We start from the raw sequence: 13626 nt of genomic DNA on the forward strand, positions 1-13626 counted from the left end.
TATTTTACAACCATATAGCCTTCGAAAGTTAACCTAGAATATAGATATATATATATTCTTGTAATGCCGACGGTCTTTGTTGGACGTATTTGTGCCTCCTTTCCTAGTGCTAAAGAAGTGATTGTGTTTGAAGGACAAGACAACCAGATAGGAGGATAGAGGTGTTTCTGCTTGTCAAACTGGGATTCTAGATTTTTAGATCTGGGAGGAATCCTAGCCTCATTTTTTCTAAATGAGGATGCTAAGACCTAGAGAGGGAACCCAGATGGTTCGCAAATCACTCAGCTACTAATTGGCAGTTTAAACCAGTACTCACCTTTCAGACCCCTGGCTTTTCTTTAAACTCAAATTTGTATAATGTTTTATCTTTGCTATCTGTGTTTTCAGCCTAGAGTTCTTTTTATTCCCACATATCTCAGGGATCTGGGTGGCACTTTTCCCCCAGTTTTAAGGAAGGTAAAACTATTTTAAAGACAGTAAAAAACCCAGGCAGGAATGTTAGGTGGTAGAGACAGAAAGTAGGGTACTTATCAAATCCATAGCCTATGCTCCTTGAGCGTCTTATAGAGAAGACACACATCTAAGAATAACGGGAAAATAAGAAAAAGGCGGTAGAATATAATAAGGATGAACCAAATGTTTGACAAGTGGGAGAAGGGAGTATCACAGAGTCCTGCTCGGAAACTGCTGAAATTGGGACTAGGAAAACTTAGATAATGGTTGGATTACCAAATATCATAATATTTATATTTCTTGTACTTTTCTCTTCCCTATCCTTCAAAACCATTCATTTTGCTACCCCTGTTATGCTAATGTGTTTTTTAAAAAAACCTTTCCAGTTTATTTCTAATTTTATGTCATCAGTAACAGAAGAATCCTAAAGCCATTGAGATTTCAGTTGTCATTCTGTTCATGCATTATTTTTTTAGGATTTGACCTTACCCCAAATTTTCTTAACTTGTAGGATTTCTGTTGCATTTAGACCTGTGCTTTTGGAAAAGGAGCTTGAAACTTTTTTTTAACCACGGAAAATTGGTGTTTTCTTGCTTTCATTTAGTATTAATAAGCACAGTTTTAGGCTATAGTAGTGTCTAAAACCATTTCATAACATTTCAATGTATTGCCAGATACCCATATTCTATCCTGACAAAAAGTAAAGATCCCAGCTTTTTCCCAGCCTTGGTAGGAGAAGCTGTAAATGCATACGTCAATAGAAGTTGGTCTTAGGTCGCTGCCGCTGTTAAACCCAGCGTCATAAACATGCTCTTTCTGCTTAGTAAACCACATTGTGGGTGTATTCCTGAATACATTATTTTCTTTAGGAAAGAGTTTTTTAAAATATACTTTACATTTCCTTTTAGTCCCTACCGCCCTTCACCAGCCTTCAGAGGCTCAGATTGGGGTTAAAACACTTTTTCGTATTATTTTAATTACTGCTCTCCCCACCCCCAGCCCCACTCCTTTCCTGTTTCCCCCTCCTCTTTTCCCCTAACGGCACTGTTCTGCAAAGCCTGCAATGATTGATATGATGGCAGTGCTGTCATTCTTTTTAACCAAAAAAAAAGTCATTTTTGTTCTAGTTATTTTAATAGAGTCCCATTAAAGATGTATTGCTGACTGAAATATCGGCATGAAGGGCTCTCACTGAGCTGAGCCCAGGAATTAAGAAGTCAGGAAATCGGCTGCTGCATTGCAAGAGAGCCTTGTGTGACACCGAATCTCCTGATTGGGGAGATCATTACTGCTATTATGACTCGACTTGCGTAGGAATTTTAAATTCCATCTGAATGTCAGTAATAACCCTCTTAGCAAATTATCCTGAATAAAATCACGAAGGCATTTTATATAATAGGTGTTGAATTACTGGATAGATTTGCTAATTAAATACTCTTTGTTCTGCTGCAGTTGACATTACAGGGTAAGATCTTGAACAATTATTCTCAACAGCTGTACTTTGTTAAGGGAAAAATTAACCACAAAGTTTATTTTTTTACACTTGAAGTTGGCAGATTTTTGAAATGTGCTTGAAAAAATTCCATCATCCAATTGGTAATGAGTAGATAAATATGCAGGTGTTGCTGTGAAATCAGATAACTGCAGACTGCCTTATTAATGAATTTAGCAAGCCTTTATAGTCCTGTTTTCTAGCTGTTGGCAGTTACAAAATGATTTTCTGTCAGAATGGGTAGCTTTAATATTAGGCTTGTCAATTTGAAGTGAACTTATGAACGGACATCTTGTAATCCCTGTACCTTGTGTCCAGTAGACTTTTCTTGATACCTGTGACTTCTTTTAAAAATGCATTTCCTTAATGGGGAAAATATCTGTGATGTATAAGTTATTGACTGTTGGCTTCCAGAACATTCATGTGGTATGGGCTTTTTAACAAGGCAGTGAAACATTCTGAAGAGAAAATGAGATAGAAGGTCCAGCTTCTAGATCGAGCTCTTGACTAGTTCTGTTATTTTGGGTAAAATCACAGAGCCTAATTTTACTCATCTGTAAAATGGGGTTTGTAATACTGCCCACTCCTTAGGATTATTCATTCAGCATTTTACAAACGCTCGTTAATAGCTCCTGTGCACCAGGCCCTCTGCTACGTACTAAGAATTTGGTAGCCCACAGGGTGTCTAATAGCTGACAACCCCCGGCCTTGCAGTGAGCAGTTTGAATCAAGGGTAGCTTTTGGGTGATCCTACTCATTAGCACTTGGGTAAACATTGGTCTGGACAGGGCACTATGGTACCCACCATGTAGAAGTGCTTAGTGAAGAAGCGTGAGAGGTCAGGTCAGCATGATTGTGGGTTGTGTCCTAGCGGATGGACTGAAGAGTTGACACACTTTGGGGAGGACCTTGAACCTGAAATGGAGCATACTCATCAGCTATTGAGGTCCCCTGGAAAGATGATGATAAAACTATCTTCAGAAATCAGTATAACCTCTGTGGAAAGCAATTTGATTATATTTACAAAACATTTGAACCCATATAACCTTTGACCCAGTAAGTCTTAGAGAGTTTATCTTGTTACTGGCAGATTATATGTATATGAGGATTATTTGTTGAAGTGTAGTTATAAAGGTTAAGATCAGAAACAACCTATATGTTTATTACTAGAACACTGGTTAAATAAATCATGATCGAGTTATACAGTGGAATACTGTAGAGTTATTAAAAAAGAATAAGGCAGCTCTTCATACATAAATAGGAAATAATCTCTAAGATAAAGTATTAGGTGAAAAAAAGCAGCCGCAGTATAGTCTTTATGTTTTGCTTCATTTTCTACCATTTTTTTTGTGCAAAAGATCCAATACCAGGTTTCTGCAGTCAAACAAAATAATTTTGGTAGCCCTCAGGTCATGTGTGGAAATGGTAGTGAGTTGGTGGCAGGAGAGAATTGAGGCAAGTAGTAAACATGAACAATGAAGGTTGCCAGTACACGTTGGAGGTTTGCTCAAGGATGACATAGTAGATTTTGTTCGTGGTGTGAAAGAAGAGTAGAGGAAATTGGTTCCTGCATATACTGAGTTTCAGTGAAAGGTTGACAGGCTGCGTCTGAGGTATTTTACTTAGGTAATGGTTACCTTGTGGAGTTGTCTGTTGTGATGAGGAAGGCGAAGCCTGGTGGGGTAGAAGGGGTGGAGGGTAAAGAGAACTTGTGATGAGCAGTTCTGTCCTCACTATGATTAACTTGGTTGATCTCATTATTGCCCTCTTCCCGAAGGAATTGTCAGATAATCTCCCACAACGCATTTCCCTGTGATTTAGATGTTTAAAAGGGAAGGTGAAATGGAGGAGAGTGAATGTTTTTTAGGAGTTAACTGAATTCCAGGAAAGTAATTGGGATTACTTTGAGACCTATCAGTCATCTAGCAAATGGGGTTTTGAGCCCCTGTCATGTGTGAAGCCTAGAGTTCAGACATGAACTCTTATATAGGCCCAGACATGTGCTCTGGCCTCCAGGTGCTTGTGATCTAGTTGGAGAGGGGATACACTGTCAACTAAAAACTTTTCAGAATGGGAGTATCATGATTATCTTAGTCCAGTGGTTTTTAGCCCTGCCTGCTAATCACCTTTTTCAGGTGATTCCAGTCTATGACTGTTATTAAAATCATTAATTAGCCTAATCCATATTCACCACCCCCAGGAAAAGGGCTTTCTTCAGTAAGAATATAGGACAATGAAGGCCTGAACAAAATTAGGAGACTGTAATAAAGGGGAATAGCAGTGGGAATGGCAAGTAAGGGGTGGATGTAAAAGATACTCTTAAAAAGAAAAAGATACTCTAAGTACAGGGTTTCTAGGGCTCTGTAATACTGTCTTCAGTCTGCAGCTATCTGGGCCTAGAGACAATCTTGTCTACACCTATTACCCGATCACTGAACATTTCCTGAGCCCCACCTTAGTACTGGGCACTGTGCTACCTCCAGAGAATATGTGAAGGTCTACCCTCTGCCTTCAGGAAATTTACAGTCTCTAGAAGAAATTTAAATCTAGTGTATATGCATTTATATTTTTGTACTTTTTAAGATTTTGAATACCATGTAGATAAGAATTACCAGATTTGAAATGTTCTGTTAAGCTGTTTTTTTTTCAGCCACACAGATCTAGTTAAATATTAGTAATGAGAATAGTTCGCCTTTTTGCCATATCATAAAGAGATGTTTTTATTATGCGTATTCATTAAAGATAGATCTTTATATAAGTCTTAAGTAGATCTTTACAGTAGAGCTGCTTAACATATCTCTGGCTAAGAACATAGAGGCCAACTTACTTTTAGATTATGTTGATATTACTGTTCTTATGAGGATTGTAGTTAGAAAACAATTGAAGAGCTTTATAATTTATGACCAGTCGTTGGGGTTATCTGTCTCTATGTACTTAAGTTTATGGTTTTGTAACTATGTAATGCATTAATCTTGACTTTTTCTTTCATTTAGATTTTGATGCATACAAAAGAGATGGTACAAAAGGTAATGCTGAGCATTTGCATTATACAATGACTCTTAAATATCATACCTGGTGACGTTTTTGTATTCAAGGAAAATTGTAACCCAAACAGACTGGAAATGGCTTCTTAGGATGCCTAGTTTAAGATTATAATCCGTCCTAATGGATTATAGCTTTTTTCTTTTACTAACACTGATATGATCTAGCCGCTGCTTGAAGCCTATATGTGAGTGTTTCAAGCAAATTAGTAACAGTGCTAATTAGAGTTTACTTCCAGGCCTTTATACTGTATGTGCTCTAGTGTTTTTTGTTATGATTGATTTTTTTTTGGCACTCTTCATATTCTACTGAATACTGTTTGGAACTGTGAAGAATTTCATATGGATTTGTGCCCTTGAATTTTAAAAACCCATTATAACCCATTATGTTTCTGCTTTATAAATTGCCATGACCACTAAGCTTATGGTACAGTGGATAAATACAGACCCCCCGCCCTTCTTCCTAGTTTCTTATCCTCCTTTATGTTATTTAGTTCTATAGTTTGTGTCAGTTGAAACTATACATTTCCCTGGCCACTCTGCTCTCTGTCTGCTTTAAGAAAATTAGCTAGATTTTCTTAATGTGATAGTGGCTTTCTTTTCTGGTTTATTGGAGCTTATCTTTGATTGTACTCTGACAATATAGATAAGAATAAACATAGACTTTTGAAAGATCAATGTAATTTCTGTAATATGGAAAATCTTGAGTTTCATTGTGTATGATGATCACTTTGTCTTTGTTGTTAATTTTTATAATTTTTGCTTTTTATTAGATGAACCTTGAAGTTATTTATGGAGATACTGATTCAATTATGATAAACACCAATAGCACCGATTTGGAAGAAGTATATAAATTGGGAAACAAGGTGAGATAATCTGATGAAATTAATCTGTTTTACCTACTTTTGTGAATTCTCTTTAAACATGGAACTTCATAAATTCATGTATGTGTACGTGTGCTCCTGAAAATAATAAACTTCATGATTCTCATTTCCTCATCCTCTTATTTTTCTTAACCTCTACTCCAGTTGTTTGTTTTTAAGGGTTAAATTCAAAGGAGAGTGTTTTTTTCCTTAAGTGATAAATACATTTTTACTTTGAAAACAGTCTGAGATGTTTTCATCTTGTTGCTAAGGCTGGTGTTCTTCTCACAGTTCCGGGATATTGGGCTTAGGCCTGGCTACAGTGATATCTCTGACTGGCTACTGTTTATCCTGGGTCTTGCGAGGGAGTTCACACTGCTTCACACCCTGTGATATACCCTGTGTCAACTTTCTGTTAAAAGAAGAAAGCAAAAAAAAATTTTAATTTAAAATATGGGGGCATCTGGGTAGCTCAGTCAGTTAAGCATCTGCCTTTGGCTTAGGTCATGATCTGAGGGTCCTGGAATTGAGCCCCATGTCAGGCTCCCTGCTCAGAGGGGAGTCTGCCTCTCCCTGTCCCTCTGCCCCTCTCTCCTCTTACTCCTGTTTCCCCCCTCCCCCACAAATAAATAAATAAAATCTTAAAAAAATAAATTTAAAATATATGGTCATGTATATTCTTATCACATTATCATGCATGAGGAGAAATATATCTAGTAGTATTCAGATGGATTTTATATGCTGATATGGATAAATACCTATCTATGTACATGCATACACATTTATAATTTTACAAGAATACTTAAAATATATTTGAAAAGGCAAGTGGACATTTAAAAGTAATCATTTGTTGCCTCCTAATTGCAGTTTACAATTAGCAAGTGTTTCTTGAATACTTGCTATGTTAAGATCTTGTCCCAATAAACTAGAACTAAGATAACATCTTACAAAATAACAGCTTCCTGCCTTCTTCACTAATATGTGTGAAATATGACCTGTAGCCTTTGCCTGAGAGCAGGCCTGGCCTATTGTCCTCATATTGGACTTCAAAAAGCTATGTATTTTCCTTAGAGGTGATTGGCTGTGCCTTGATCCTATCAATAAAGAGCAGGTGACTGATTAATTTTTGTTCAACGTATAGTTATTTCTTTATACGTCAGGTGCTTTGGGAGGTACAGAGGGATCTTAGACCTTTTTAAAAAAGATTTTATTTATTTATTTTGGAGAAAGACCATGTGCTTGTGTGGTAAGAGGGGCACAAGGAGAGAATCTCAAGCACACTCCACTCTGAGCACAGAGCCTGATGAGGGCCACCCTTCCATAACCCTGAAATCATGACCTCAGCTGACCAAGAGTCCGACAATCAGCTGAGCCACCCAAGCACCCCTTAGACTTTATTTTTAGTAGTCAAAGTTTTACTTATTTTTAGCCACCTATTTGTTGGATTGTCTAATTTCTAACTCAGTAGTTTGAAGGTAAGTACATATGCATTTAGTTTACAGATTCAGAGACTATTTTATAATTTTTGTAAATTTCCTGGGGCAGACCCTGCCAATTCTGTCCTTTGATTGAGTGGGATGATATATTATTATTTTTTTCATCAGTTTTTCTCCCTATGCTCTTTCAGTGGTTTTGCATCATACTCAACATAATACTGTGTTTTAGATCACCTGAGTAAATGCACTCTAATCTTGTGTGAATTCAAGTTCTGTTTAGATTAACTCCGGGGAATTTGTAGCTTGTTCATCTTCTTCCTGGTAGATGTTTGAGAAGCTAGTATTAATGATTTGAAATTTTCACAGGTAAAAAGTGAAGTCAACAAGTTGTACAAACTGCTTGAAATAGACATTGACGGTGTTTTCAAGTCTCTGCTTCTGTTGAAGAAAAAGAAGTATGGTGCTCTGGTTGTTGAGCCAACGTCAGATGGGAATTACTCCACCAAACAGGAACTGAAAGGGTTAGATATAGTTAGAAGAGATTGGTGTGATCTTGCTAAAGAAACTGGAAAGTGAGTTCAGCTTTCATTTTTGCTTTTTTAATTTGTCTGTAAAAACTTGGAGTATTAATGACCTAGAGAAGATTTGTAATTCTGCCAAGGGCGAGGACATAACTTCTTTGATGGTGTTATGTATTAATGCTTCTCATTTATTTGGAGTGGAATTTCCCAGGTAGATTAAAACTCAACAAAAGCCAAATTTGCTCAGTAAGATTACTTGCTGTAAGATACATCTTAGGAGCTATAACTCACAGTGAGGGTGAAGCTTCATATCTTAGCTCCCTAAGGTGTTGGTTTCATTGATGTTGGCTTGTGTCAGTTTTATTTTGCTTTCATTTTCTTATTAGAAAGTGCCTTGTGTTGTGTTCCTGAATTGTTTTAGAGCCTCTTTAGGAACATAATTGTTGAAATTTTCCCCTGTTGTGGCTTAAATATTCTGGGATTCGTAGTGGACCACAGACTGAGACTTTGTTCCATCCATACCATTTGTCTGTAAAGATTCTTATGAATCTCTAGCAAAAAGAAAAAAATAAAATTCTTACTAAGGTTAATTTAAGAGCTAGTTCTCAAATACTCTGAGTACCTCAGAAATAATAAATTTCATGGCTGACCCCCCTGCCTTTGCATCTGAGACTGGAAATTGTGATGATAAGGCCTGTTTTTTTTTTTAAAGAGTAGTCACATTAATTTATAAAGCATCCATTTAAAAAAGGTTGAATCTTTAGGTATTTAATGTACTATCTTTTTAGATATTCCTGTTTGGTGAACCTGCCTAATTTTGAAAATAGAAGAAATTTTTCTTTAAAGCAAAATTTAAATTAATTTTAATATTGCTGAATAGTAACACTTTTTACTTGTTTTCTAGTCTTCCTCTTGCTTTCAAGTTGGGAGATTAAGCAATTGTTGCTTCTGCAGAACCACTCTTGATTAGGCAAAGTTGATCATTCGACTATAGGTCACTGTTAGCCTTTTATGAAATGAAGTTTGAAATGCTTCATTGCCCCCAAATGTACCCAAAGATGAAACTACTTTGTATAGACTGTCGATTAGTGTTCTCTTCAGCTTTGTGTTTTCTAAGAAAAGATGCATCATAATAGAAGTAAATTTCTCTGAGTTAGAAATGTATTAGTAATTAAAGCTATACAAATGTTTTTGTTAGGGTTCTTTTTCTGACAAATTATAATGCAGCTGTCAAACCCTCGCTCTGCATTTTCTCAGAAATGGATAAAATATTGGGTTCTTTACTCCTTTTCTTTTTCTTTTTTCCCTTGTTTTTTGAAGGGGTCTGGTAGAATAATATGAACTTTTTCAGAGATAGCATAAGGTTGGAGAACACTGAGGAATATAATGAAGCTAAAGAAAGAGAAGTTTGAAATTTTCAGTTTTTAAAAAAACTTGGATAAAGAATTGTGTTTCTGCTTACCTAGCTAATGGTCATCTCAGCTTGGTGATATCAGAAATAGTATCTTGGTGCTTTATGAGGAGAGTGAAATTTTTGTCTTTTAAATTTTTTCCCTATGGGTAGAATATAACTGCTTGTGAATTTTGTAATTGCATATATGCAGTTGTGGATGGAACACATACCTTTCTCTGTCCACATTTTGTATGAAGCATTAGCTGGTGCATTAAAAAAATGGTCTGTATGTTTAAGGGCAAACCTGACATTCCAAGGTTGGTAAACCTTTGGTAGAGTTAATGTTAAAAAACAAATAGTAACGGCCTTTTGGACATTCACCCTCATGTTAGCTTTTAGTACAGCTCTTGTCCACATGTTAATCTAATGGCATTTATCTTCCTTTTCTCTCCTTTATTAATAAAGTATAATATTAAAAAAATGAATCCCTCTCTTTTTTTGCAGCTTTGTCATTGGCCAGATTCTTTCTGATCAAAGCCGAGACACTATAGTGGAAAACATTCAGAAGAGGTTAATAGAAATTGGAGAAAATGTGCTAAATGGCAGTGTCCCAGTGAGCCAGTTTGAAATTAACAAGGTAAATGTAGCATTTATTGCTGAGCCCAGCTGCTGCCATGTGTTTTTTGCCTCCTTCAGCTAGTTGAAGAACCACCTCATCCTTGCAATCGAAATAAATTCTAGCTGGTGATGAAAGCTGCTTAACAACTATCTCACCGATGGAGCATTAGCATACTGCTCTTCCTCTTTCAGCACCCCCCTCCCCCGTACTGCCCTGCCAGCCACTGGGGCCTTCTCTCTCCACTTCTTCCTTGATGGAAACCTTATTTCCAGAGATTCTATGGAGTGATATAGTTGATGTTTAGGGGACTAGAGAGTATTACCTTCTCCATAGTCCTTATTTATAGTTGTTTGGGAGGACAGGCCTGTAAGCTTAGAGAGAAATGGAGACAGACAGACGGATAGAGTGTGTGTGTGTGTCTTTCACAGAAGGTGATTCTTAGAGGTAATAGCATTTTCTTTATTTTTATTTTTTTATTTTTATTTTTATTTTTTAGCATTTTCTTTATAGCCAGAGTGCTTGTGCTTTTATTTTCTTTTTAAAATATATAAGGTGGACTTTATGGATAGTTCTAGTTGTTGAAAATGAGGAATGTTTTTTATTACCTAACTTGAAAAAGGTGTAATATAAGATGTTAGGTTGCAGATCCCCCCCCACCATTTAAAAAGAGTACCCTTACATATTCAGAAGCTAATTTTGTAGATACTATTTTACCCATTTTGTGATAAATAGATTTTGTTGTCAAAGCTGATGCAAAAAAAGAATTTTAATGAAAAAGAATCTAATAATATTAAATAGAAGCCTTAGACTTAAAACTCATTCATGATACCCCCGTACTAAATTGATGCTTGTCATTTTTGCACAGTTCCCTTACTCCTTACTCTTAAATACATATTTTTACATTGAAGCAATTACAATATATACTATTTTGAAATCTGTTTTTGTTTGGCATAAACAGATTGTTCCAAATTTCTATATTATCTTTAAAAATGATCCTGTTAATCTTATATTTCACTGATACATCTTTATTTCAAGTTTTTGATTATTTACATTCTTTTTAATACTGGAAATAACTGTATTGAATATCTTTCTTTATCTTTTTGCTTTTGGATGAATTATTTTCTTAGTTTAGGTTCCTTGAAGTGAAATACTTGAGTCGAAAGATAGGGATATCTGTGTGGCTGTTGCCAAATTGCTTTGTAAAAGGGTGATACACATTGATAAGAACAAAATATGTGTGAGTTTCACCACACATTTGCTTGTATTGATGATGGTTCTTTGGCAATAATATCATTGGTGATATTTAAATAAAATAGTGCTATCATTTTGATATGAAGCAGTGTCTCACCATTGGCACCTGATTTGCATTTATTTGGTTTTTAGAGAAGATGAATATTTTCTATGCATATCCTTAGGATTATTATTCATTCTTAAATAAGTCATCTGTTTCCTATACCTTAACCCTGATGTCACAAAAAAAAAGACATTTATATAAGAAACTACAAAGAAAACAGTAAATATTGTAAAGAGGGCATGTGCCTTGGCTCTGGCTCTTCGCTTTAAGCAATGTAGTGTTTATCCACTGGCATGGCATCACTTGTGACATCTAAAAAATGATTTCCTTTTGGATTTTGTTTGGTCTGTCTCAGAAATTTGACTTCAGTCAAATTTATTTATGACTTCAGTCTTCCTTTGATCAATTTTGCATCGATTTTGTAGATTATATCCCTGACGCTATGTACCTTCTTAGAAATGTGGATCCTCTATCACAAGTGGTTCCAGGCAAGAGTTTGAAAGGCTGAATCCAAACATGAGCACATTATTGGCAGAAGAACACTGAGCATGTGTCCTCCAAGCCAGTGTGCCCATGCTGTCTTCCTCTTACATGAATGACAAGACATAGTACTACTAATACACAAGGAAACTGCAATCACAAGGGACCCACTGGCAGTCTTTGAGTATTCACCAACAGCCTGCAGTCCTGTTATTTTTAAGTTTTTACTCTCAAAATTGTTAAACTTCTACAAAACCAGAGGATAGTATTATAAATCCCCATGTATCCAGCATTCAGCTTCACTGATTATCAATTTATAGTGACATTATTAATAACAATAACAGTAATACTTAATGTGATTAGGGCTGTGCCTTCATTTTTCTTTGGCAGAGCTAAAATTGTTAGTTATTGTCTTTATATTCTCCATTTCACTTGACATAGTAGCTGGCAAATAACAGTTGTTCGGTGAATATTGAAAGAATTCACGTGCTTTCCTAGTCTTCCATTAATCAAACATGCAGTACCTCTTACAAGCACAGTGCTACATTCTGGGATTTAAAATTGAATAAACTGGGATCCCTGGGTGGCTCAGCAGTTTAGTGCCTGCCTTTGACCCAGGATGTGATCCTAGGATCGAGTCCCACATCAGGCTCCCTGCATGGAGCCTGCTTCTCTCACTGCCTGCGTCTCTGCCTCTCTGTGTGTGTCTCTCATGAATAAATAAAATCTTTAAAAATAAAAAAAATTGAATAAGCAAAGCATGGTCCATGTTTACAAGATGAAAATGATCTGTCAAAGATATTTACTGTCCCATATTTTTATACTTTTTTTTTAAATAAATGGATTTCTGCAGTGTCGACAGAAGTGCAGTGAATTCTGATGAAAGGATTATCTATATTATAGTTATTCCTAAGTCTGTTTATGGCAAGTTGTTTATGTCAAAGGTGATGGGTCTTGATTAACATCTGTCTGAATACTCGCAGTGTTTAAAACTTGTGAGCAATTCAAGTTTTACCTTTCATCGCTTTCAAAGGAGAGTGAAATGGAAGAGTCTGTATGTGACTGGTTGTGGTTGGTCTTATGACAGAATATCTGTGTATCTGTAGATACAAATATTTTGGTGATCTCAGTAGGGATTGAAAGTAGGAGGCTAGCCTAAGGGGGAGGGGTAAAGTGGTGAGATTTGCCTTTCTGGAGATTTAGCCCTTGTTGTTAAAAACAATTGAAAAACATCATATGTGATTTTTCTGAGTTACCACAATCTTAGCTTAAATATTTTTCATAAAGCAGCACAAAGTACTTCACAGCTAGTTTGCATAGCCCTGGTTGAGCCTAAACCACCAGGAAGCATTTTTTTTTTTAAATCAAGCCTTCTAAAGGTAGTTTGTTAGATCCCCAAATAGCCCCAATCTAATAACTGGAAAATATGTCACATGAAATTCAGAATTTCTTAATATTGCTCTGAAGTCAATTGAAGAAGATAATAGTTTTTTTTAGATAGAGTTATATTGATTAAGATTTCTATGCAGTATTACCCATCCAAGTTAATCAAGACTCCACATAATGCAGGTTAGAGGAGATTCAGATACTTGGAGCATTTCCTAGGTGCTCTCCTGCCCTTGAGTGTATGATGGACATGACATGGGTATGTGCAGCCATGATGGAAGACCTGCTTTATTCTGTTCCAGCAGTTCTCAGATTTCGTGGTCTCCCAAAACGTTCACATTCTTAAAATAATTGAAGACTATAGGAACTTCTGTTTATGTGGCCTGTGTTAATGTTTACTGTTAGAAATTAAAACTGGGGAGTTTCTAAAAATTTTATTTATTTGTTTAAAAATAGCTATAAACCCATTATGTGATTACAAAAATAACATTTTTCCTTGAAAAGTAACTATATTTCAAAACAAAGAAAAGTTAGAGGAGTGGCATCATTTTATAATTTTGCAAGTCTCTTTAATATCTTGTTTGGTAGACGACCTCTGGATTCTCATATCCGCTTGAACATCCAGTCTGTTGTAATAATGTGGTTTTG

General features: G+C 35.9%; 1 protein-coding gene across 3 annotated transcripts in view; it reads left to right on the forward strand.

Annotated features, from left to right (window-relative positions):
• The window catches only part of POLA1 (DNA polymerase alpha 1, catalytic subunit), a 310773-nt gene that overhangs the window by 109823 nt on the left and 187324 nt on the right, over positions 1 to 13626 (forward strand). For all 3 annotated transcript variants that reach the window (XR_011998276.1, XM_025997428.2, XM_072744505.1), the window contains exons 27-30: positions 4939 to 4971; positions 5760 to 5852; positions 7652 to 7857; positions 9704 to 9836. Coding sequence is in view for 2 of the 3 variants with exons in the window: in XM_025997428.2 (XP_025853213.1) it covers positions 4939 to 4971; positions 5760 to 5852; positions 7652 to 7857; positions 9704 to 9836 (465 nt within the window). In the remaining variant the exon portion in view is untranslated. The remainder of the gene's footprint in view (positions 1 to 4938; positions 4972 to 5759; positions 5853 to 7651; positions 7858 to 9703; positions 9837 to 13626) is intronic.

The sequence above is a fragment of the Vulpes vulpes genome, chromosome X (assembly GCF_048418805.1).
Source record: "Vulpes vulpes isolate BD-2025 chromosome X, VulVul3, whole genome shotgun sequence".
NCBI lineage: Eukaryota > Metazoa > Chordata > Mammalia > Carnivora > Canidae > Vulpes > Vulpes vulpes.